This window comes from Leucoraja erinacea, chromosome 1 (assembly GCF_028641065.1).
Source record: "Leucoraja erinacea ecotype New England chromosome 1, Leri_hhj_1, whole genome shotgun sequence".
Taxonomy (NCBI): Eukaryota; Metazoa; Chordata; class Chondrichthyes; order Rajiformes; family Rajidae; genus Leucoraja; species Leucoraja erinaceus.
Window position 1 is genome coordinate 61,219,907 of NC_073377.1, and position 24,700 is coordinate 61,244,606.

The window sequence follows — 24,700 nt, forward strand, 5'->3', positions numbered from 1 at the left end:
TGCTGGTTTAAACCAAAGATAGACACAAAATGCTGGAGTGGCTCAGCGGAACAGGCAGCATCACTGGAGAGAAGGAATGGGTGACTTTTTTGGTCAAGACCCTTTTTCAGAATATGTTAGGCTTCTTGGAGACACAAGAGACTGAAGATGCTGGAATCTGAAGCAATAAACAATCTGCTGGAGGAACTCAGTGAGCCGAGCAGCATCTGTGGGTGTGAAAGTAATTGTTGATGTTTTGTCAAAACCCTGCATCAGGACCGGTGCAGAGTTTCAGGCTGAAAATAGATGATGCCTTTCCCCTCACAGATGCTGCTCAATACACTGAGGTTCTCCAGCAAATTGTTTATTGCTTCAGATTCCAGCATCTTCAGTCTCTTGTCTCAGCCTTCTTCATTGATATTGTGTCTAAATATTAGCATTCACAGCACTCGAGCACTTCAGGAGCACTAGTTCTTCAAAAAGCAGATTCATCTTAAATCTGAAATATTTAAAAATAACATATGTTGGTAATGCAATCATGTAGCATATATATTTGAAATGCTAAGTGATTGATATTGAGTGTAAAATATGTGGTTGTTTCTGTTGATACAATATCTAATAATCAAATGAGGTCTAGGATTGAGTTAAGGGAAGAAAAATGCCAGAAAATGGATGGGTTCCTTTTCTGGTTTGGAGTTAGTACAGCAGGGTGACTAGTGCACAAAAATCCACTATTCATATTTATATGGAAATATAATCAATCAATATAATTCCTATAATTAGTGCTGGTTTCCATACCATTCTGACCTTCTGTGTCCTTTAACATGGCAATATCATTAATCAAGTGTTGCATGTCAGTGACAAATAGCTGTCTGTTAAGAAGGCGATGACATTAATGTCAGGATCCTGAGTTCACTGGTTACATCAAGTAAAATTCCTCATTATAAAACTGTCATTCTGGGCAATGCTATCACATGTAATCATGAATTTCAAAACAGGCTGGTGCTGAGGAAGTGCAGAACACATTGAAATTATGTAAGATTTATAATCCAGCTGCATGAATTTATCATATACTCATTACAAATATTATGATCCATAAAACAACTTTGTTACAGCCTTCAATAACTAGTTCTTGGAAATAACCTAAAGTCAAAGCAGTAAGGTTATTAATGTGTATGTTTCAACTTTTTCCAAGTTTACTAAACAAACCACTAGTGACAATTGTGGTGGTGTTGGAATCTTAGAAGTGTTGAACATCTGAGATTCTTCAATTAAGAAGCCACAACATTTGGATCTCTAGTACTTCTTGATTCATCGTACTGCAAATAATTAGAATGTATGTTTTCAGAAATATCTTAAGTATTGTGAAAAAGTCTGCTTTGCAACAAATAATCATTCCAACATTCGACTGTTTCAATGAGGCAATGCGTTCACTCAGGGCTGTATCACAAAAGGAAAGCGGAATAATGCTGGTGAAGAGATCAGAGCATTCCTCTCAATGAGCCAGAAAATGTAGGCATTTATTAATGAATGAGAAGGTGACACTAAACAGATTAATTGCAGATTTAATACAATCTTATTATCTCCAAGATAGACACAAAATGCTGGAGTAACTCAGCGGGCAGGCAGCATTTCTGGATAGAAGGAATGGGTGACATTTCAGGTCGCGACCCTTCTTCAGACTGAGTCGGTGGAGAGGGAGACACAGAGATTCGAAAATCATCACTCATTCTATCCAGAGATGCTACCTATCCCGCTGAGTTATTCCAGCATTTTGTGTCTATCTTCAGTATCTGCAGTTCCTTCCTACTTATTACCTCCAGACATAATTTGGCCTGTCCTTCTCAGTGAAAAGACACAATTTTACAACTGACGGCTTGCTGACCAACGTGGATGACATTTTCGATCCAATTTGTTGATCCATTCATGAGAGTGAACCCTCGGAAAGCATCTGGACCTGAAGGTATGACTAGTTGTGTTCCTAAGACCTGTGCAGAACAACTGGCAGGCGGTTTTGCAGACCTCAACTTATTATTGAAGTCTGAGGTTCCCACCTGCTTAAAAATACATCAATAATACACGCGCTCAAGAAAAGTGAGTAACATGCTTCCATGACTACCAACCAGTGGTACTAACGTCCATGGTGATGAAGTTCATTGAGAGGTTGGTTATGGCACATATCAACTCTCACCTCAACAAGAACCTGAGCCCACTACAAGTTGCCTACCACCAAAACAGGTCAACGGAGGATGCAATCTTGCTGGCACTCCACTCCGCACCAGACTACTTGGACAATAAAAACACATATATCAGGCTGTTGCTCATGGACCACAGCTCGGCGTTCAACACCATCAGCCCCTCCAAATTGGTTCCCAAGCTCACGGAACTAGGTCTCTGAGAAGAGCAAAGGGAAGAGATAAGACTTTTGCCTTCCGTCACAGTGAGGAGGTGTTGGAGATTCACTGTGATGGAAGGTCGCCATGGAAAAAGAATCAATATTTTTTTACTTGTAGGTTTAGTCGAGGAAGGTCGTAGTAGGTCGGCATGTTATTCGTAGGTAATCAAAGGCAATCAAAGGTAATCGAGGGTAGTCAAAGGTAAAGCTCTTTGAGAAAAAAAAGGTAAGTAAACCGTCCGGTAATGTTAAATGCTCGCTAAAATCGAGGGTTTATTAAAAATTGTCCGGTAATGTTAAATGCCCGTTCTTAAAAAATGTCTCCACTCCTTCCTCCCCCCCCCACTGCCCCCTTCTCGCCCCTTCCCCCCCCTCCACCTCTCCACTCTCTAAAGGACTTACCATTATGTGCCAGCCGTCTTTTACCTTCCTGTTCATCGCGGGTGTGAATTTCAGACAGCGCTCCCCCGCTTTCCCTGGCCCCTGCCTTTGCAATGTGTTTGTGTGTGTGTGTGCAGACGGTCTATCGGCTCATAGTTTCATCACTGACGGTCGATCCAGCTTAAGGTTTTTCAGGCGAGTGCCCTCGAGCTTAAAGGTCGAAGACGGTCGCTGAAAAGTTGCGTTAGTGGGACAGGCCCTTGACTGCTCCACTGAAGAGGTTAGCTTACATGTTCTAACATAAGGTGTTTAAACACCGTATCATGTCTTGTATTTCTGCTGCAGTACTCTGGAACAACAAAAATGACCTTATATTACATGTATGTGTCAAATAGGTGATAAAAAGGAACAGCTTACTTACTATGGTACAGTTTAAGAATAAGGGGTAAGTCATTTAGAACAGAGATGAGGAAACACTTTTTCACACAGAGAGTTGTGAGTCTGTGGAATTCTCTGCCTCAGAGGGCGGTGGAGGCCGGTTCTCTGGATACTTTCAAGAAATAGTTAGATAGGGCTCTTAAAGATAGCGGAGTCAGGGGATATGGGGAGAAGGCAGGAATGGAGTACTGATTGGGGATGATCAGCAATGATCGCATTGAATGGCTCGAAGGGCAAAATGGCCTACTTCTGCACCTATTGTCTATTGTCTATGTGAATAATCACATATAATAAGCATCTACTTTTTTTAAAAATCTGTTGATCAGAGGTGCTTAAGAAAAAAGATTCAAAGTGCTTTTTTTTCTTTTTTTCCATTACATAGGTAGTTCTGCTATACCACGCCTGTGTCAATGAAAAAAGGGGGATGCGGTGATCATAAAGGAGTTGGTGCAAATGTTAGGTAGGTTCATCATGGTGAGGACTGGCTACTAGGGACCATAGCAGCTAATTGTGGTCAGCGATCAGTCATCAAGAGGCTGGGATGTTGGCAGTTGGGAGATGCATTAAATAGTAAGGAAGAGCTGGGCAGGTATCAAGATTTGTTCCATTTGTGTGTTAATTGGGATAGCGGTCACTTAGGATTGATGCACAAGTGGATGGCATTTGACTAAGTAAAGGATGCATGCCTGAGGATTGATGAAACAGTACCATCAGGAGAGATAGCTGTCTAAAGGGAAGACTGAATAAATACATTACTTGAAAAGTAATCCACTTGAGGTGGGTTCAAAATACAAGATAAGTACCATCTCAGCAGATCTCTTTATATAACACTTAACCAGCCTCATAAATATATGGAAGATGTGGAAAATCACAAACCTCGGGTAATTTGTAGAATATTATTGATTTTACTTAATAAAATCTCATTACAAACAATAGACAATAGGCGCAAGAGTAGGCCATTCAACCCTTCAAGCCAGCACCGCCATTCACTGTGATCATGGCTGATCATCCACATTCAGTATCCCGTTCCTGCCTTCTGACTATATCCCCTGACTCCGCTATCTTTAAGAGCTCTATCTAACTCTCTCTTAAAGCATCCAGTGAAATGGCCTCCACTGACTTCTGAGGCAGAGAATTCCACAGATTCATAACTCTTTGGGTGAAAAATAAAATTCTCATCTGTTCTAAATGGTCTACCCCTTATTCTTAAACTGTGGCCCCTGGTTCTGGACTCCCCCAACATTGGAAACATGTTTCCTGCCTCTAGTGTGTCCAATCCCTTCATAATATTATATGTTTCAATATCCTCTCATCCTAAATTCCAGAGTATACAAGCCCAGCCACTCTATTCTATCAACATATGACAGTCCCGCCATCCCGTGACTAACCTAGTGAACCTACGCTGCACTCCCTCAATAGCAAGAATGTCCTTCCTCAAATCTGGACACCAAAATTGCACACAATACTCTAGGTGTGGTCTCACTAGGGCTCTGGACAACTGCAAAAGGACCTCTTAGTTCCTATACTCAACTCCTCTTGTTATGAAGGCCAACATGCCATTAGCTTTCTTCACTGCCTGCTGTATCTGCTTGCAGACTTTCAGTGAGTGATGAACAAGGACCCCCAGATCTCTTTGTACTTCCCCTTTACCCAACCTGACACCATTCAGAAAATAATTTGCCTTCCTTGTTTTGCCTACAAAGTGGATGACCTCACATTTATCCACATTAAACTGCATCTGCCATGCATCCGCCCACTCACCCAACTTGTTCAAGTCACCCTGCATCCTCATAGCATCCTTCATACAGTTCACACGCCACCCAGCTTTGTGTCATCTGTAAATTTGCTAATGTTACTTTGAATCCCTTCATCTAAATCATTGATGTATATTGTAAATAGCTGTGGTTGCAGCACCAAGCCTTGCGGTACCCCACTAGTCACTGCTATAGCACAAAAGAACATGTTGCTGCATGAATCAGTTTTTAGCATTTTCCTGCTGATGTACACTTTCATATATTCTAAATAAAGTGCGATGAGATAATTTTAGTACAATTTCAGAAAGACTTGTTAAGATGCTAATAAGTGTTCCAAATCGTTATGGGAAAATCTATAATTTTTGCATTATGTTTGGAGACTACCAACATCAACAAAATCAATGAGGTTGAGGACAAGAGTCTTTCTGAAAGTCCAATTGACTGGACGGTACAAAAGGTTTTTTCTATTAATTAAACCGATGTTAACATTTCAAAATTGAAACATTGTGGAAGCATGTTATTGATTTCTTTATTATTCCATGACAGACTTGGCAGCAGATAGTCTGATTTTGTAGCAAGGAGCTCCAAGAAAAATGGAGCAAAATAAAAGCAGAACAGATCTAGACTAGATTAAGAGTCTGATCTGAAATGCTGACTGTTAATGCCCCTCCACTGATGCTACCTAACCTATTGAGTTTCTCCTAATGTGCATTTTACCGGATTTTATGCAAAAACAAAGAATTTCACTGTTCCTCGGTACGTGACAATAAAGTACCATTGAAACATTGAAATGTTTGCCATTTTTGAGACAGATTCAAGCATCTGCATTCTCTTTTACTTTCAACATAATTCGAGTCCAGTTTCTGCTGCATGGATATTAAAAATCAGGCATATTTATCAATATGCATGTACACACGCGCACACCACACACAAATGTATGGGAAGGAACTGTATGCTTGTTTAAACCGATGATAGACACAAAATGTTGGAGTAACTCAGCGGAAGAGGCAGCATCTCTGGAGAGAAGGAATGGGTGATGTTTTGGAAATGTACTTCCTCACTGTCTCTCCTTACCTTCCTTCACTCTGATCCATCTTTTGCCAATTTTCACTGTCCCAGAATCTCCACTTCTTCAGCATCCACCACCAAATGCTGCAACTTCCTCCTGGCCTCCAGCTCTTCACCAACCTCCCTTTCTCCTGCATCTTGTCACTTGGCTCCTTCCTTATTCACTGCAGTCGTATCCTCCCACTCCTTTTCCTTTGACCCTCTGCATTTGCCAACTGCACTCCTTCACTTCACCAGTCCTCAACTCACCAATATCTAATTGTCCCTGTGCTCTCTCTCAGTTTTTGCATGTTAAAATAAATCACACACAGATACTGTCCACTCCTCAACATGACATTCGGGACCTGAAACATCAGGATGCACAAACAGAGCCTAAAAGTAATAGAATTAAATGCTACTCTGCTATTGAATAGAATAGAATAGAATGCCTTTAGAATAGAATACCCACACTTAACACAGTTTACACAAACAACCATCACAGTGAATCTCCAACACCTCCTCGCTGTGATAAAAGGCAAAAGTCTTATCTCTTCCCTTTGTTCTTCTCCCGCGGTCCAGCAGTCCAACTGCAGCGTCGAAGTGACCTGGCGCTCCCAATGTTAAAGCTCCCGCGGGTGATGGTAAGTCTCGTGGCCGTTTAAGTCACGCGGGGCGATGTTAGGCCCCGCTCCACGTCCTTTAAACCCCGTGATTCTTGGAACTCAGAACCAAAATGTTTTGATATCCGAGTGAGGCTGAATGGGCAAGAAATGGCCAGCTCAAATAACATTAAGGGGGTATACTTTCTTCAAGTGCAAACTGAAAGAGGAAGGTGTTGGATTTGTTAATACAATACAATATTTATTACATGTCATTTGAACCTCAGTGAGGCTCAAACTAAACTTTGTTTCCACAGCCATACAAACAAAGACAATTTCCTACAAGACATACACATAATTCAATTTACAGAAACATCAGAAGGCAAAGTGAATCTCCTCCTCACTGTGATGGAAGGCAAAGTCTTTTCTCTCCCCTGCACCATTTCTCTCCTGATGTTGAAGCCCCAGGTGGGCGATGGTAAGAACCACGGCCATTTTAGGCCGCGCCGGGCGATGTACGGCCCCGCTCCAGGTCTAAATGTCACGAAGTTGGAGCCCCCGGTGGGCGCTGGATTATCCCGCGGCCATTAAAGCCGCGCCAGGCGATGTACGACCCCACTCCGGGTCGTTCCAACCCAGTGACATGAGCTGGAGAAGTCACGTTGTGGGAGCTCCGAAAAAACCCGCGAGCTCCTGATGTCCCGACAGTCCACAGGTCTGCAGCTGGAGCTTCCGAGCTCCGGGGTCGGGCCGCAGCAGCGAGCCACCACCGCTCCCCACGCTCCGGGGCCGGCCAGCCCCATGATGGAGAGTCTGCAGCACCACAGGCTCCGTGGTTGGAGCCCCCATGTCGTTCCGGCTGGAGGCCGCGCTACGGTGCTAGGCCCCAACGACAACGGAGACCTGACAGGGAAAAAGGTTGGGTCTCCCATGCAGGGAAGAGATTTTTTTAAGTTTCCCCCCCCCCCCCCCCCCCCCCCCCCCCCCACAGTTAAAGTTAAAAACAGTCTTAAAAAGACAGACAGGCTGTAGGGGCCACTGCAAAAGGTGAGTCGCGCCGCCAACAATCCTGGCTAAATTAGATAGGCTAGGACTTCAAAACGGAATAAAAGCTTCAGGGTTGCTGGGAGATTTGGTCTATTTGGAGTTGCTCTCTGCAGAGCTGGGACAAGTTGCAAAGTGGTGCCAGTGTGTCAGGAGCTTAGATACAATTTGTAAGCAAAAAATGAGAATATCTGAAAACCCTGTCAATTAGGTGCAAAATGCATTGAATGGATTGGATGGCTGCAAAGCAGACCTACACCTTGTAAATAATTGTAAATAATGTTGCAGAGTTTGACTTTGCCGAGTGTTGATTGGATGAGGTATTGAACCTTGTCTGGGTTTCCTGCAGATCAGGGTAAATGTTTCTAAGTTGGCTTCCTTACGAAGTACGTTTTGAATACAATGTATTGAGCTGTTGTATTATTGGGTTAGGGGAATGTCTATTATGTATGGGGTTAATCGATATCTGTAATTGGGTTATTAAGAGACCACCCCCATGTGGTTCGGCCCCACGAGGTCCCGGGACATATAATAGTCCGCTACCACGAGGTTCAGCATCGATTTTCTGGGAGAGCGCTTGGGACTGCATGAACTTCTGCAGTGTCTCTGTCTGAGCGAGGCCTAGAGGGCTTGAACAGGCAGATACGAGGATCGAACCCATGGTGGGATAGGTACAGTAGTTGAACTGCGATGCGCTTTAGTTAAAATAAAATGCAGTTGTTTGATTCAGTGTTTTTATTGAAACTAGACTAGGGGGAAGCTCAGAAACAAGCAATTATCAGATTGACATAACTCACACAAAGTGATTAGGATCCAAAGTTTTATGAGCAATTCAGCAGAGGTAACTTCATTTTAACATGCAGCACAAGTGAGAGAGAAAGGGAAAAGGGCTATCTATTAAACCTGTGGGCAGAGCCACAGTGGGACTCATAGCATGAGCGATACTGATCTACATCCTCCCTCTTAAAGACTTATATGTAAATACAAAACTATTGACTAAATAAAGCATGTATAGTAAATGATAATAAGCTGGAGGAAAGTTAAACGTAGCCCGGGTAGTTTACGGTGGGCTTACAAACACGACCAGCATGTGTGCGATATAAACCATTTCCGTTCTTCGCCACCAAGGACAGAATTGGTGGAATAATTGGTGGCGGAGATTGAAACAACATTCCCGGTGACGAAACAGGGGACTTTGATACAGGAGAGTAGGCGTCACCATTGGCCAAGTAACTGTTTCTGAAACAGGTTGTTGTGCTCGTACAGGTGGGCTGATGCTGCTGGATGTGGATGGAAGTACACTTGTACGGTCAGGATAATACGGAGGTGGAGCTGGCTCATTCACAGGCAGGATATGTTGCCCACTACGTCTGTAGGTGCCGCCATCAGCATTGACCAAATATGAGAGTGCCTTAGAGGCAGTTCCAGAAATCACACCAATACGGTCATGACCTTTGTCGGTTTGCAAATGAACCACCCGCCCCTCGGTTAATGGTGGCAGCGGCCTGCTTGTTTTGTCATACCACTGGTTTTTAATGTCACGCTTTTGTTGTAGCCTGGACTGGACTTCCGATGGTGGGACCACCTGCGGGATTAATGCCTGATCTGCTACAGGCACTGTGGATTGGGACAATAAACGCTGAGCAGGTGAACTCAAGATGGGGTCGCGGGAGATGTTGCGCACGTTGAGCAGGTCCAGGTACACATCGGAATTAGTTCTGTGGGATCGTTCAATTAATTGTTTGGCACTCCTGACAGCCCGTTCAGCCAGCCCATTCGACTGAGGATATTCAGGGCTGCTGGTGATGTGGCAAAAACCTCAGCGTGCAGTAAAGTTTTCGATGTGTTGGCTGGTAAATTGACAGCCGTTATCAGATGGCAGTTGAAAAGGATCTCCGTGGTCTGCGAAATAGCGAGAGAGTTTTAGAACTACCCCGTGAGAAGTGGGGCTACCATGAAGATTTATGTCAAACCAGCCAGAATACGAGTCGACAAGAACCAGGTACTGCTTGCCATGCCACTCAAATATGTCAGCTGCCACTGTAGACCACGGGAGGGCTGGAGCTGGGTGTGAGAGAAGTGGTTGCTTTTGTTTATGAGGTGCCAAACTGCACAGGATGCCACATTCTCGAGAATGTATTCAGCCATACCAGGCCAGCAAAACATGTTTTTTGCTCGTAGGACAGGTGCTTCAGTGCCTGGGTGCCCTGCATGGATAGCGTTAAAATACTTGCTGTGTAATGAAGCACTCGCTGCAGCCTTGTGGCCTTTTACGATAATACCATCTATAGTAGTACTAGTTCATCATGGATGGAAAAGAAAGGTCGAACTGGAATACAATACATTATATTGCTTGTCAGGCCAGACGCACTTAATGACGGAGGCCAGTGACCGTCAGGCACTCTCAGCAGCAGTGTGGGCAACTAGGTCCTCCATTCAGGACGAGGGAATAAAAGACACAGTCATTATCACAAAGTCGTCATCCGCTGAGGGCGGACCCTCACAGGTCTTTCAGGGAGCACGCAAGAGAGTATCAGCCAGATGCATATCCTTACCACATTTGTAGGTGAGAATGTCATACTTTTGAAGTTGAAGCAACATCCTGTTGGAGAGGCGTGCTGGAGAGGCATGTATCGGTTTGTTAAAGATGCAAACCAGGGGTTGGTGGTCAGTTTCAATCGTGACTGTTTGTCCAAAGATAAAGCCATTAAATTTCTTGCAGGCGAAAACGACTGCAAGCTGTTCCTTTGCAATTTGGGCGTAGCGTTGTTCTGTGTCAGTCATGGTGCGCGAAGCATAGGCGACAGGCTTGCTGTCGCGACCGTCATCTTGAAGTCTAGTCCGTGTTGTGAAGGGTCACAAGTCAGTGTGACCGATCGTTTTTGATCAAAATAAGTGAGAGAAGGGGCACAACACATTTGCTGCTTAAGAGTGTCAAACGCCCTCTGCTGTTGCTCGTGCCAGGCCCAAACAGTATCTTTGTGGGTAAGCTGGTGCAGTGGGGCTGATATTTCACTGAAGTTCGGAATAAATTTACTCAGGTAGTTTACCATGCCAAGGAATCTCTGCAGACTGAGCACGTCTGTGGGTGTTGGTAACTCGTTGATAGCAATGGCTTTTGCCAGATCAGTTTTCAGGCCGCTTTTCGTGAACGGATGGCCTACGTAGTTCACCTCACTTACTCTGAATTTGCACTTTTGAAGGTTTAACTTGAGGTTGATTGCATTTGCGCGGTCCAGGACCTTTTTTAAATTCACATAGTGTTCTTGGATAGTTAGTCCAGCAATGAGGATATAATCTACTACAATGGAGCATGGGTAACCTGCAAACAATAGCCCGTTGAAATCCTTCACTAGCAGAACTTATGCCAAAAGGCATGCAAAGGAATCTGTATCGCCCGAAGGGTGTGCTGAAGGTAGTCAAATTGGAAGAGTTGCATTCCAGAGGAATCTGCCAGGATGAACTCTTGGGATCTAGTACTGTGAATACAGTTACTTCAGCCAGCTGCGCTGCAATCTCGTCCACTTTGCACATGGGATAATGTGGTCACAATGGCTGTGTTTAAATCCTTGGGAATTGATGCAAATCCGTATTTCATCCATGTTCGTCTTTGTTGCTATGACCATGGTCGAGACCCAATCAGAGGGGTCAGCGACAGGGGCACCAGAGGGGTCACACCCAGAGACACCATTCTGTCGAGTTCACTTTGAACACGGTCCCGCATAGCATGGGGAATCCTGTGTGCCGGACGGACAACTGGAAGTACTTTGGGGTTAATTGTAATTGTATACTTGACAGGCAGCCTGCACAGCTTGTTGATTTGTTGATTAAAGTCGCAAGTTATAGTCAGATGACAAACAGATGCACTGAAAGTGACCAGTCCCAGGTCGTTACAAGCCTTAACACCCAGCAGGGATAGCACATTTTCACGAACAATATGGAAACTCAGGCTCTGGATACGCGAGTCAAGACAGCATCGTAACTTGACTTGACCGATAGGGTGCACTACACCTCCTGCAAATGGAAGAAGGGTGGCATCCATAGGATTGATAGTGTCTGTTTTTTGTATTTTCTACAATTCAGATAAGGAGAGCACATTACACCGTGCACCTGTGTCGATTTTCAGAAAAAAGCACTTGCCATTAACGAGCAAAGCAAACTTGGGATCTTGATGTTTATGAGGCAAGTCAGACAGGGAATGTACATCCATATCAAGATCCTCATTAGCAAACAGCATGTCCGTGGGAGCCGTTTGATAACACTCAGAGTCCATTTTTCCATGGTCGAATGGATTGACAAATTGTCTTGTTTGACCTCTGGTGCTACGCGAGCGGCACTATCGGAAAAAATGGTTGCGTTTTTCACAGAAGTGACAAAGCTTTCCATAAGCCGGGCAACGGTCACGGACAGCAACATGCGAACCTCCACAATTCGAACAATTGTTAATTAGTTTAACGGTAGACCTGTCGGGCACTTGAGGAAATTGGCGAGAAGCTTGATAAAGTTTTTGGCAACATTAACATCGTGGGCAGAGTAGGGGTCATGTCCCAAGATTTTAGCATGAGCATCAGCCATTTCAGCAATGCAACAGCGATTTTCAGCAGTCCCCAGAGCGATCGCGCAATAACTCATCCCGTACTTTATCATTGAGAATTCCATAAACCAGTCAGTCACGAACTAGGCTGTCACATAAATCTCCGAAGGCACATCTACTGGCAAAGTGTTTCAAAGCACTAACGTGTGTTTCAACAGATTCGCCATGTCCTTGGCTTCGCAAAAAAATATGTTGCTCCATTACTAGATTAGTACGTAACTCACATAACCGGCAAAATTTGTTTAGCAGGCAGTCGGGGTCCCGGATGGACTCAGCGGGAGCAATCTGGATACCAGCCAGATCAAATCTAGCTGGTTCATGATGAAATCTTCTGGCACGCTGAGCAGCCTCTGTGCCCGCTAGGTTAAGGAGAATAAAGGCATGAACATCTGGAGCTGCAGCCCGGTGCGCCGCGTGTATATCAATGGTGAAATCTTCTTCAAATATACGCCATTGCTCAGCAAGATCTTCATCAAACACCAAAGGCTCTGGTTTTGTGAGAGCAGAGGCCATGGAAAAACATATACTGGACAAAATAAATAAAAAAATAAATGACATGGAATTAGGAAAGGAGTGAGTCCGAGTTTTCTGACATCATATTTGATTGACATAACTCACACAACGTGATTAGGATCCAAAGTCTTTAATTAGCAATTCAGCAGAGGTAACCTCATCTTAACATGCAGCTCAAGACAGAGAGAAAGCGAAAAGGGCTTTGTATTGAACCTGTGGGCGGAGCCATAATATGACTCATAGCATGAGTGACGCTGATCTACAGAAGGGAAAAGGGAATCAAGAGTCCAGAGAGTTTTTTTGTCATGTATCCCGAAACAGAACAATAAAATTCTTACTTGCAACAGCACAACAGGTATGTAAACATATTACTCTATAAAACTCTGTAAAAAATAACTTTTTGATTAGTACCGGTTTCAGAGTTTATGGGAAGATGGCAGGAGAATGGTGTTAGGAGGGAGAGATAGATCAACCATGATTGAATGGCGTAGAGTTAATGGGCCGAATGGTCTAATTCTACTCCTATCACATGATCTCATGAACTTTGTCATAAACAACAAAAAACTCAATATATCTCTTATTATAAAACATCTTGGATGTGGATGTATTTATTTGTGCTTGTTTGTTTGCCTGTGATTCACATCTCCTCGAAAACACGACATGCTAACGGTGAAACTTTTACATATTCCGATAGAGATTTACATCATGATTTCAAAAATCGCTTCAACTGAAAATTTGATACATTATTTCTTACGTTTTTTATTTAAGTTGTTCACAAATCTGAGATATTTTTTAAAGCTAACGAGCTGATGACGTCACAATGGCCCTGCTCCTCGCGGCCAGCTGTGCACAGTTTTCAAAGCGCAGCCTGCTGCCCACTGATTTTGCACACGCTGCGAGTTACGTTTAACCCACCCCCCCCGGACTTGCAGTCAACTCGTACTCGGCTGGCCGGCCGCAGCGCCCCACCCACAGCCCAGCCGCCCTCCCTCCCTCCCCGGGCTCTGGATTGAAGCCGCTGAACACGCAGTAATTTGATCAGGCTTCCGAGGGCTTCAGAGGTCCCGCAAAGCCCCGAAGCCCGCCGAGTGCAAGCCCACCTTCTCCCTCTCTCTCCCCTCCTCTCCCCCCCTTCTTTCTCCCTCCACTCCCCCTCTCCCACTGTCCTCCCCTCCCTCCCCATCCCTCTCCTCCCCTCCCCCCCCCACTCTCCACCTCCCTCCCCCTCCACCTCCTTCCCCCCTCCACCTCTCTCCCCTTCCCCCCCCTCTCCTCCTCCCCCCCCACCCTCCCACCTCCTCCTCCCCCCTCTCCTCTCCACCACCTCTCCATCCCCCCTGATACACCCCCTCTTCCCCCCTCTCTGGGGTAAAAGTAGCCAATTAATAATATTAATATAATATCAAGGGGGGCGGTTAGTGTGTGTGTGTGGGAGGGGGTGGTTAGTGTGTGTGTGGGGGGGGGGGGGGGTGGTTAGAGTGTATCGGGTGGGGGGAGTGGTTAGTGTGTGTGTGTGACGCCGCAGTCCGCCCCCCGCGCCCCCCCCCCCCCCCCCGGCAACTGCGCATTGAGGGGACAGGCCCCTTTGTCTACTATTTTGATAAAAATACAAACAAATCAATAAACAACAATAGTGCAATAAACAATTTTATTTCGGAGTCACGTGAGTGACTACGTGAAGAAGGGCCGTCCGTTTGCATGCGCTTCATTACGTCTGAACGCAATGCGCGCGACGGACTGGCAGAGGCACTGTGTCCTCCCAGTCCGTCGGGATGGACAGGTAAGGAAAGTTGAATTACTTACCTGCGTTCTTTCGGGCTTGAAGCTTTTTGTAGTTTCAGGGCCCAGATGTCGAGGAGACGGTCCACAGGGAAGTCAGCTGCCGAAGACCGCAGCATTCCCAGTAGCGGGCGATGGTCGTGTTCCCGACATAGCGCCGGCATCAGAACCGGCAGGAGACTTGTTGCAGGAGGAGGAGCTCCATTGGTGGTCCTGCAGTACGTAAAACCACCCGCATGTCAAACAAACCCGTTGACTCGGATGAGTCCGGGGGGAAAAGGGATACCCTCCCTCAACGGAGAGCGTCTGAGGACGATTCTCCCACATGGAGCAACCTTTTGGAGAAGTTGCTCAAACAATGGCCTGCTCTAAAGGAGGGAGCTGTGTCAACACGGGCCTACAGGAGGCAGTACTGGGAGCCTCACACATGGGGCAGCCCAATGTCTTCCCCATTGGAGGGGGAAGTACATATGGAAGAAACCACTCTGAATCAAAGTACAAAAGCAGGGGGGGGGGGGAGGGGAGGGGGGGAGCCTTTCCAGGGACAAGCAGAGAAAGGAAGTACGCAAATAACTTTTACTTATCTAGCACTGTTTAAGTTAACTTGCATTGACACCTAAGTGCTTTACATAAAATGAATAATAAGCACAAAAGGAAAGAAGTACTGCAATCATCCAGGTTCCACTGGGTGCTTCCCTGGATAGAGATCTAGCAAATGTCTCCTGCTCTGAGCAGAGGAGCATTCACGGTCAGTTTCAGTCTGACCCAAAGCAAGAATCTCATTTAGGCCCGCTGGAGGGGCCATGTCAGCGCAGGTATCCTCAAGGGCCTGCGGCAGCACCTGTTTTCAAGGCTGCCTACAAATCTCACTCTCAGTGGAGGGGAGTGTGAGTGATCAGTAGGTAACTGATCTCGAATTAAAGTATGAACATACTGAAGCACATTCATATGGCCTCAAGAGACAGCAGTTGGCAGAATATCCGCACAAATGCCGGCAAGGGAACAGCGCTATCAGGGTGACTTTGGAGAAACCAGCCGCCAAATCCTCTCTTCAGGTAAGATCGGAAGAAGGATGCAAAAGCTGTCGGACCAATCAAATTACCAACGACAAGCAAAACATCATCAGTAGGCGACAACACACCCCACACCTCCATAGGGGTGTAGCGGTTCACTGAAGCCGGTGGTAGCTTGAAAGCTGGGCACGGAAATATGATCAGAGTCGTCTTTCAAGGCAGACTCAGAATTATGGCAAGAAATGTCCTACAATGCAGGCTCAGTATGATGAGGTTTTTAGACCAAGACCCAAGCAGAGGTCAGGAGAAACATGGAATCCACACTCCCTTCCAGTCCTACTCCCAATCAAGGAGAGAAAAGGAACCCGCATCAGGGGCCTTTGGGCTTACCACAAGACCACCGGTAGCCATGGAGGTAGGTGGGTCTGGATTTACTGAAACAAGGGATTGTGGACCAGTTACATGTTGGTAATTTTACTCATGTGTTTTTGTTCAAAATGACAACAACATGAATTTCAGATCTGCTTTTAAAAAACAGATAATAACATGTGATTATTTTTACTGCACAACATACATAGGTGCCAAGGTACACAAAAATGCTGGAGAAACTCAGCGGGTGCAGCAGCATCTATGGAGCGAAGGAAATAGGCGACATTTCGGGCCAAAACCCTTCTTCAGACTGAAGAAGGGTTTTGGCCCAAAACGTCGCCTATTTCCTTCGCTCCATAGATGCTGCTGCACCCGCTGAGTTTCTCCAGCATTTTTGTGTACCTTCGATCTTCCAGCATCTGCAGTTCCTTCTTGAATACATAGGTTCCAAGCAAACTTGGAACTCGGACCGCAGTTGTCTTCAAGGCAGGCCCAGTATTTTGGGCAGGATTGCCTTCCAGGACAGATGACAGATGGAGGATGTCACTTCATCCAGGTTTAACTCATTTGTGCAGTACAGACTTTCAGAAACAGCAATTTTTGTTACGGTCTAACAACTGTTTTATAGGAGCTTCCTATAAGATGGTCACATGGCATGCATCAACCTCAAAGATGCATACTATTCAGTGTCTATTCACTAATAACTGGAGATATTTGAAGTTTAACTGGATGGCATGGCTCTGCCAAATGGGTTGACATCAGCTCCTAGACTATTAACTAAACTATGGAAACCAATTCTGGGACTGCAAAGGTCTCAAAACCACATAGTAATGGCATATTTGGAGGACATTTTTTATTTTGGAGTAACCAGGAATTGGCAGAAGCATCAGTCAAAGCTAACCAAAACCCTGTTTGAAAGAATTGGTTACCTCATCCATCCAGTTAAATCAAAATTGACACCCACAAGGGTAATTGATTACCTAGAATTTACTATCAAAAACAGTAAATATGTTGGTGACTTTGCCTAGGGGCAAATGACAATATTTAATCAAGCCTGCTATGACCTGATAGTCAAATACTAGCCATCTATCAGGCAAACAGCGAGTGTAATTAGCAAATAGTAGCTGCATTCCCAGCAGTACGTCACGGGCCTTTGCATTACCAGAATTTACAGCGAGCAAAGGAACGAACACTCAGATTCCATGCAGGCCAAATTGGCAAACTATGGATTGCCAGCAGAGGCCATTGTTGAATAACTATGGTGGATAACGAATGGGAGACAGCTGAAAGGAAATTTTGCTCGAAAGCCATCGGGGGTTTCTTCAGACCTATGCAAGCGGCTAAGGATGGGGAGCACCAACACAGTCTAGAGCTGTGGGGGCAGGAGTCTGTAATTCCCCAACACATGGAATCAATTACCCAGAATTGTTGGGGGCACATTATGGACTAAGGCTTCTCTGTAGCGACATGCAACCGGTGCTTGTTCAAATTCAGATTGATAACACCACTGCGGTGGCATATATCCATTAACAAGGGTGGTGTAAAATCTGTATCTTACGACAGATTGTCGAACCTCATTTGGCACTGGTGCATCGAGAGGAATATTTGGGTAATCTACGAGGTAGATATAACACGGTGACAGAGGCTGGATCACGAATGTTTAATAACAACACAGAATGGATGTTGAATCAAACAGTATTTAACGAAATAACTACATGATTTGGCATACCAGATGTTGATCCATTTGCATCTAGACTAAACCATCAGTTACCCAGATATATGTCCTGCGAGCTGGATCACGGAGCAAAGGCAGTGGATGCTTTCACCCTCAATTGGGGAGGAATGTTTATGTATGCTTTCCGTCAATTTGTCTCACAAACCGATGCTTGACCAAAATCAAGCAAGACTAGGCCACAGGCATATTGGTCGTGCCAGATTGGCCTACTCAAGCCTGGTCCCCAAAAATGTTGGGAATTATAGTCCAGCCAGTTATGGCTGTACCCAAGAGCAGGGACCTCCTAGTGAACCCAGTTACAGGGAGTAATCATCTACTACATGAACGTATTAACTTGTTGGTTTGCAGATTCTGAGGAGGCCATTTCAAGGCATAGGACTGTCCGAACAAATACAACACAGTTTGGATAACGGATGTCTCGGAGTTCCTATCAACTCTGTACTATAACTATAAACAAAGTTATAGTGCAATCTATAGTGCCAGAGGCGCATTCTCCTCCTATCTGATGCCGGAAGCAGGGCACGGGTCGATAGGAACGCACCTCTTTACAACAAAATTCATGAAGGGAATTTACAATTTAAGACCTCCAAGGCCAAGGTACACAGACACATGGGATGTGAGCGTGGTACTAACCCTACTTTGACAGTGGGGACCGCCTATAACTAACCCTGAAGGTGGTATGCTGACAAAGAGTCCAGACACTGCAAAAGCTACGGTTGGACTACATGACCACCAATATGAACAACATTAACATTCATAATCAGGAACCTGATAAAAACAGAGCAGGCCAGGAATGCCAGGGATCGAGATCCAGTTCTTGGCATATCCAGAGGACCAACGGCTGTGTGTGTGGTAACATACTAACACCACTATCTGAGAGTTACGGAGAACCTCAGAGGCTCAGAACAATCGGTCCTCATCAGCCATAAAAAAACACACCAGAAGGTGTCAACTCAAACCATCTCCAGATGGTCAAAAGAGGTAATGGCGGTAGCAGGAGTAAACATTTATATGGTTAAATCTCACTCCACCAGGGCCGCATCTACGTCGGCAGAAAGAGCTATGGACGTGCCCCTTGACGACATCCTAGTGGCTGCAGGATGGACGAATGAAATAAAGGTCCACCGGTTTTATAACAAACCCATAACCGGACTGGGGGTGTTTGCACGTACCATTTTATGTTCTGTCCCTTAGTTTCCCCCCAAGGTAGGGAGGGGTAACTATTCTAAAAACTTTTCTTTCATTTAAAGCATCGGTGTCTTTACTTAACTACGTAATGTCTGAATGTTTTAATGATTACACGCATCCATGGTCAATCCATTCAGTGTGTGACGCCTGGATTCGTAACTGGCGTAAAATCACAGAGCTTTGAAATCTTCGCGTGGTCACTCACGTGACTCCGAAGTAAAATAGTCAGATTAAACGAGAACTTACCAGTTTAAAGTTTGATCTTGATTTTATGAGGAGTTACGATGAGCGATTACGTGCCCACCACTCCCACCCTCATACTATCAAGGTCATATGGAAGTTCTAGTTTTTTCACAATCTTACTATTCTCAGGTCTTCTTTTTATCTGTGATTTAACACCGCTGCTTTGAAGATTGACGCGCACGCAGACGGACGGCCCTTCTTCACGTAATCGCTCATCGTAACTCCTCATAAAATCAAGATCAAACTGGTAAGTTCTAGTTTAATCTTACTATTATAGTGCATAAACAATAATAGTGTGAAAAACAATAATAGTGCAAACCAGAAAATAAACACCGTCTTCTTGGTGTGGAATACACTGTCATGAATAAGTTAGCCTTGTGTCCTTCAGATCTAACATGCGACTAACACATTTCAGTGATCAGTGTTCAACTCCAGAAGAACTGGAGACTTCTAAGGAATACTTTCAGTTAAATCTAAAAAATATTCCAAGAGAAACAAACTAATGCCCCCAAGTGATTTAAATTCAAGGGTCAGGAAATAAACACAATATTCTGGTGAGGCATGACTGGTAGAGGGGAGAAGGAAAATACTTGATGCAATCATGTCACATTCAACAACTTGCCAGAAAAATATGTACAAAATCTCTTTTAGATTATGCTATCGTCCAAACGAAAGACTGCAAGGATATCTCTATGTATGGCAACATCACAGGTACTTGATCATTGTGTTGACAACACCTTACTTGGTCTGTAATCGCCATCAGTTTTCACCCAAAACACAGACATTTTGCCAAAACGGGACGACAGATAGCACAATGGGCTAAGAGTTCGGATGGCGACCGGAAGGTAGCCGGTTCAAATCCCGCTTGGAGTGCATACTGTCGTTGCCTTGGGCAAGACACTTCACCCACCTTTGCCTTAATGGAATGTTACGGCGGCAGGCACACCGCGAAAAGGGAGATGCTAAAAATGCATTTCGTTGTCTCTGTACTGTACACTGACAATGACAATAAATTGAATCATTTCATTTCATTTCAATCATTTCATCATTTTTCATTTCAAAACAAAAACATTCAAAGATCTCAAGGGCTTTGCACAAATAACTGCTTCTGCAGACAACACTTCACAAATAATGACAATTCCCGATCAACATGAGCCACAAAGTGTCCACTGCATTTGGATTACCACCGGTCCATTACAGTTTGCAGCTATGAACAAACTCTTTGGTTCTTTACCAGAAAATATCTGTTGGTGTGGCGAAAATGGATCACAGATCCAGAGGCTAGTTTACTGAACACACAAGGCATTTCTTTGATTGGAAGGTTGACTATGCCTCAAGGAAAATTAAATAGAACAATAGGCACTTCACGGCCAAGCTTTAGACTTTAGAGATTCAGCACAGAAATGCATCCTTCGGCCCACCAAATCCATGCCAACCACCAATCCCTGTACCAAAGCTAACTATTCAGCTCAGCTTCTCCATGGCGCTTAGCTAGCAAAATCTGGAAAGGTCATATGTCAACTAAAAAACAACAAGAAACTGAGGATGTTGGAATCTTGAGCAATAGACGAAAGACTGGAAGAACAGTAGGTCAGGCGGTATCTGTGGAAGGAATGGGTTTTGGGTCTGGACTCTTCTTCAGGAATAGGGGGCAGAAAGCTGGAAAAAAGTGATGGGGCAAATGTGGTGGATAGGAATGATTGGCAGGTGGGGAGGAATGATTGGCAGATGGGTGGTGTAAGTGCGAAAAGCTAGAGTTAAAAAGGAAACAAAAGAATGTTAGAGAGGAAAGTAGGAGTGAAATGTAAAGACAGAGGGAAGGATATTCAGGGAAGGGGACAGGAGGAAGGGATGATAAAAGGGAAAACATGGAACTCGAGAATGGGAGATGAGCGTACAGAGGAGGTGAAAGGAGCACAGTAATGTAAATGTTGGGAGATGGTAGGAGAAATGTGTGCACACTTGGATGGGGGCAGAGGAAGAGGGAAGGTAGGCAGGTATTACTTGAAAATGAGGAATTCAATGTTAATTTCATTAGATTATAAGCTTACAGAGCAGCCCATCATGTGCAACCTTAACAAAGGCCTTACTGATGTCTATGTAGACTATATCTACAGTCCCTTCATCAACCTTCATGGTTATTTCTTTAAAATATTCAATTAAATGCATGAGACACAATCTCCCATGTACAAATTTCTTATCCCTTATCGTGTCTTTATATCTATCTCAGTAAAAAGAGGAGAAATATTCATTGAGGGCCTTTAGAAGAAGTAACGAGAACAGTTGACAAATTCAAAGTTATAGAAGGTCCTACCTTGACTTGATTTCTCAAAATGCAACACCTCACACTTATCTGAATTAACCCCCATTAACGATCCCTCAGTTCACTTGTCCAGCTGATCATGATCCTGATAAACATTTTGATAACCATCTTCGTTATAGAGGATACCACCCACTTTAGTGTCATCTTCAAACTTACTAATCATACTTAGTACATTCTAATCCACATCATTGATATAACCCACAAAAGCTATGGGCCTAGCACCGATCTCTGAGGCACACCACCATAGAAAGGCCTGCATTCTGAAAAACAACTTTCCACCATCATCCTCTGTGTCTTTCCATGAAGCCAATTCTCTATCCATTTGGGAATCTATTTAAGGGAAGCTAGAGAAACACATGAGGAAGGAATGAATAAAGGGTGTTTATGAGAATGATTAGCATGAGCCTTGTCTGGAACTTAATGATTGATTGATAGAATTGATAGAATTTCACCACCAAACTGCTTGCTTGTTGGAATAAATAGCTAGTAAATGCAGTAAATTGAAATATAATAATCCCTCAGCCTCATTATTAACATATATAATGAAAACTTGATAAGACAACACAATGGCTTCCTTTGGGGAAAATAGCTTCATAACATCAATGACAAAAAATAACATGATGCTAGTTGAAAATAGCTAATAAAATTAAGTTATCATATCTGCAACATTAAAAACAAAATCTCAATAGTTACTTCTGTTGAAGCTGTCTACATTTATTGACATTGATAAGAACCAGGATCAGTTTAAACAAGTTATTCTAGCAATCAAATCCATTTCATAAAACTCAAGCTTAATCTATTAATCATTCTAATATATGTACACATAAGACTAATTATTTAGCCTGATTCCAATCTGCAGAGGATTACTGTTCTTCCATTTTGATGCATTGCAGACATAATGGCATTAAACTGTAAAACATTACAGTCAGAACATAAATGTACAGTAACACAACTGCAAACACTTTAAACTTTATTGGTGTACTAAAATGTCTCAACACGTGTACGTGTATATTGACAAGGTTTAGACACACAACGCAGAGAAGAATAAATTCCCCTGTCAAAAGCTTTGCTTATCAGATTGTTGGAAGTGATTGAGAACACAAGAAATATAAATAGGTTGTTCGGTCCCTTGCATCATAATTTACACCCCGGCGGTATGAACATTGACTTCTCTAACTTCAGATAGCCCTTGCTTTCCCTCTCTATCCCCTCCTCCTTCCCAATTCTCCCACTAGTCTTACTGTCTCTGACTACAATCTATCTTTGTCCCACCCACTCTCCTGACATCAGTCTGAAGAAGGGTCTCGACTTGAAACGTCACCCATTCCTTCTCCCCAGAGATGCTGCCTGACCCTCTATTATTAAGTACCTTGATGTCAATCTAATGTATCTGTGTTCATCATTTTCTCTCCTCTTCTTAAATAGTGGAATTACATTTCCTACCCCCTAATCAATGGCAACCATTCTAAAATCTGTGAAATTTTGAAAGAAAATAATGGATGCATACATTATTTCTAAAGCCATCTCTTGAGATACTAATTGGGTTGTAGAATCTTTCAGTCATACTGTGGGGGCTCTTTAGGTCTTAATTCTAAGTCAATTTACAAGCAATTGGTCCATGACCTTCTCCACATAGACAATTTATGTGCTTTTCCAGAAACCCCTTAAATGTGGTGAGAGTATCATATCAATCCTTGAGTACTCTTTTCATAAAATAAACGAAATAATTCAATATTTTTTTACAACTGAAATGCTCAATGCGACCAGTTTATAACCCTTATCCAATGAAAAGCAGGTAAACGTTACCAGGCATTCCATAATTCCAAAATGTAAAGCCAATAAAGTTTCTGTTTGAATCTACATGTAATTTTTCAATTGTAAAGCACTTACCACTTGTCCATTCTGTGGGTTTTTATGGGCATAAGGTGGGCCTCGAATGTGATTCCACATTTGTCCAGATGTCATGGCAAATACCACACACTATAAAAAAATAAGAATGCCCATATTTAAAACCTTTTTATTATATTCAGTTACATCCCATAAATCTGGCACAACAAACATTTTCTTCAGTAGAATAAGAAACTGGCCTGACCGAGTTTTACAATGAAGACCCCCAATTTAAATAAACAATCAACCCGTAAGGAGACAAATTGGCTGCCATTCAAAGAGATGACAAAAACAGTGTTCCTTGCTGAAGACAAAGATGTAAATGCATGAGTAGAGACGACAAAGCAAGTCAGTGTAGTCTGTCAATTTTATGGATTTTGGAGCAGGCAAGAGATAAATTTAATCGTAGGAAACTGTTTCCTAACAGATGGGAATATCATTATTGTGCATCGCTAATACACTTTTGTAAAAACGCACCACGGAACAATTTTCCATTAACTGAGACACCATAGGTTATTAAAAGCAGAAAATGTTGGAAACACCGAAACATAGAAACATAGAAAATAGGTACAGGAGGAGGCCATTCGTCCCTTCGAGCCAGCACCGCCATTCATTGTGATCATGGTTGATCGTCCCCTGTCAATAACCCGTGCCTGCCTTCTCCCCATATCCCTTGACTTCACTAGCCCCTAGAGCTCTATCTAACTCTATCTTATATCCATCCAGTGACTTGTCCTCCACTGTCCTCTGTGGCAGGGAATTCCACAAAATTCATTTGAAAACAGTGAAAACATTTTTTCTCACCTCAGTCTTTATTCTAATGACCTCCCCTTTATTCTAAGACTGCGACCCCCTGATTCTGGACTCGCCCAACATTGGGAACATTTTTCCTGCATCTAGCTTGTCCAGTCCTTTAATAATTTTATGTTTCTATAAGATTCCCCCTCATCCTTCTAAACTCCGGTGAATACAAGCCTAGTCTTTTCAATCTTCCTCATATGGCAGTCCCGCCATCCCAGGGATCAATCTTGTGAACCTACGCTGCACTGCCTCAATCACAAGGATGTCCTTCCTCAAATTGGGAGACCGAAACTGTACACAATACTCCAGATGTGGTCTCACCAGAGCCCTATACAACTGTAGAAGAACCTCTTTACTTCTATACTGAAATCCTCATGTTATGAAGGCCAACATTCCGTTAGCTTTCTTCACTGCCTGCTGTACCTGTAAGCCAACTTTCAGTGACCGGTGTACAAGGACACCCAGGTCTTGCTGCACCTCCCCCTTTTCTAACCAAACCCCATTGAGATAATAATCTTCCCCCTTGTTTTTGCCGCCAAAGTGGATAACCTCACATTATCTATATTATACTTCTGACAGTAGCTATAGGGAGTGAACAGTGTCACATTCTGGTCCCTG

At 43.8% G+C, this 24,700-nt stretch overlaps 1 protein-coding gene across 1 annotated transcript in view; it reads right to left on the reverse strand.

The window, feature by feature from the left end:
- Positions 1–24,700, reverse strand: part of tusc3 (tumor suppressor candidate 3) — a 390,927-nt gene that overhangs the window by 196,942 nt on the left and 169,285 nt on the right. Inside the window, exon 6 of the mRNA XM_055635574.1 lies at positions 23,285–23,374. Within this exon, the coding sequence (XP_055491549.1) occupies positions 23,285–23,374 (90 nt within the window). The remainder of the gene's footprint in view (positions 1–23,284; positions 23,375–24,700) is intronic.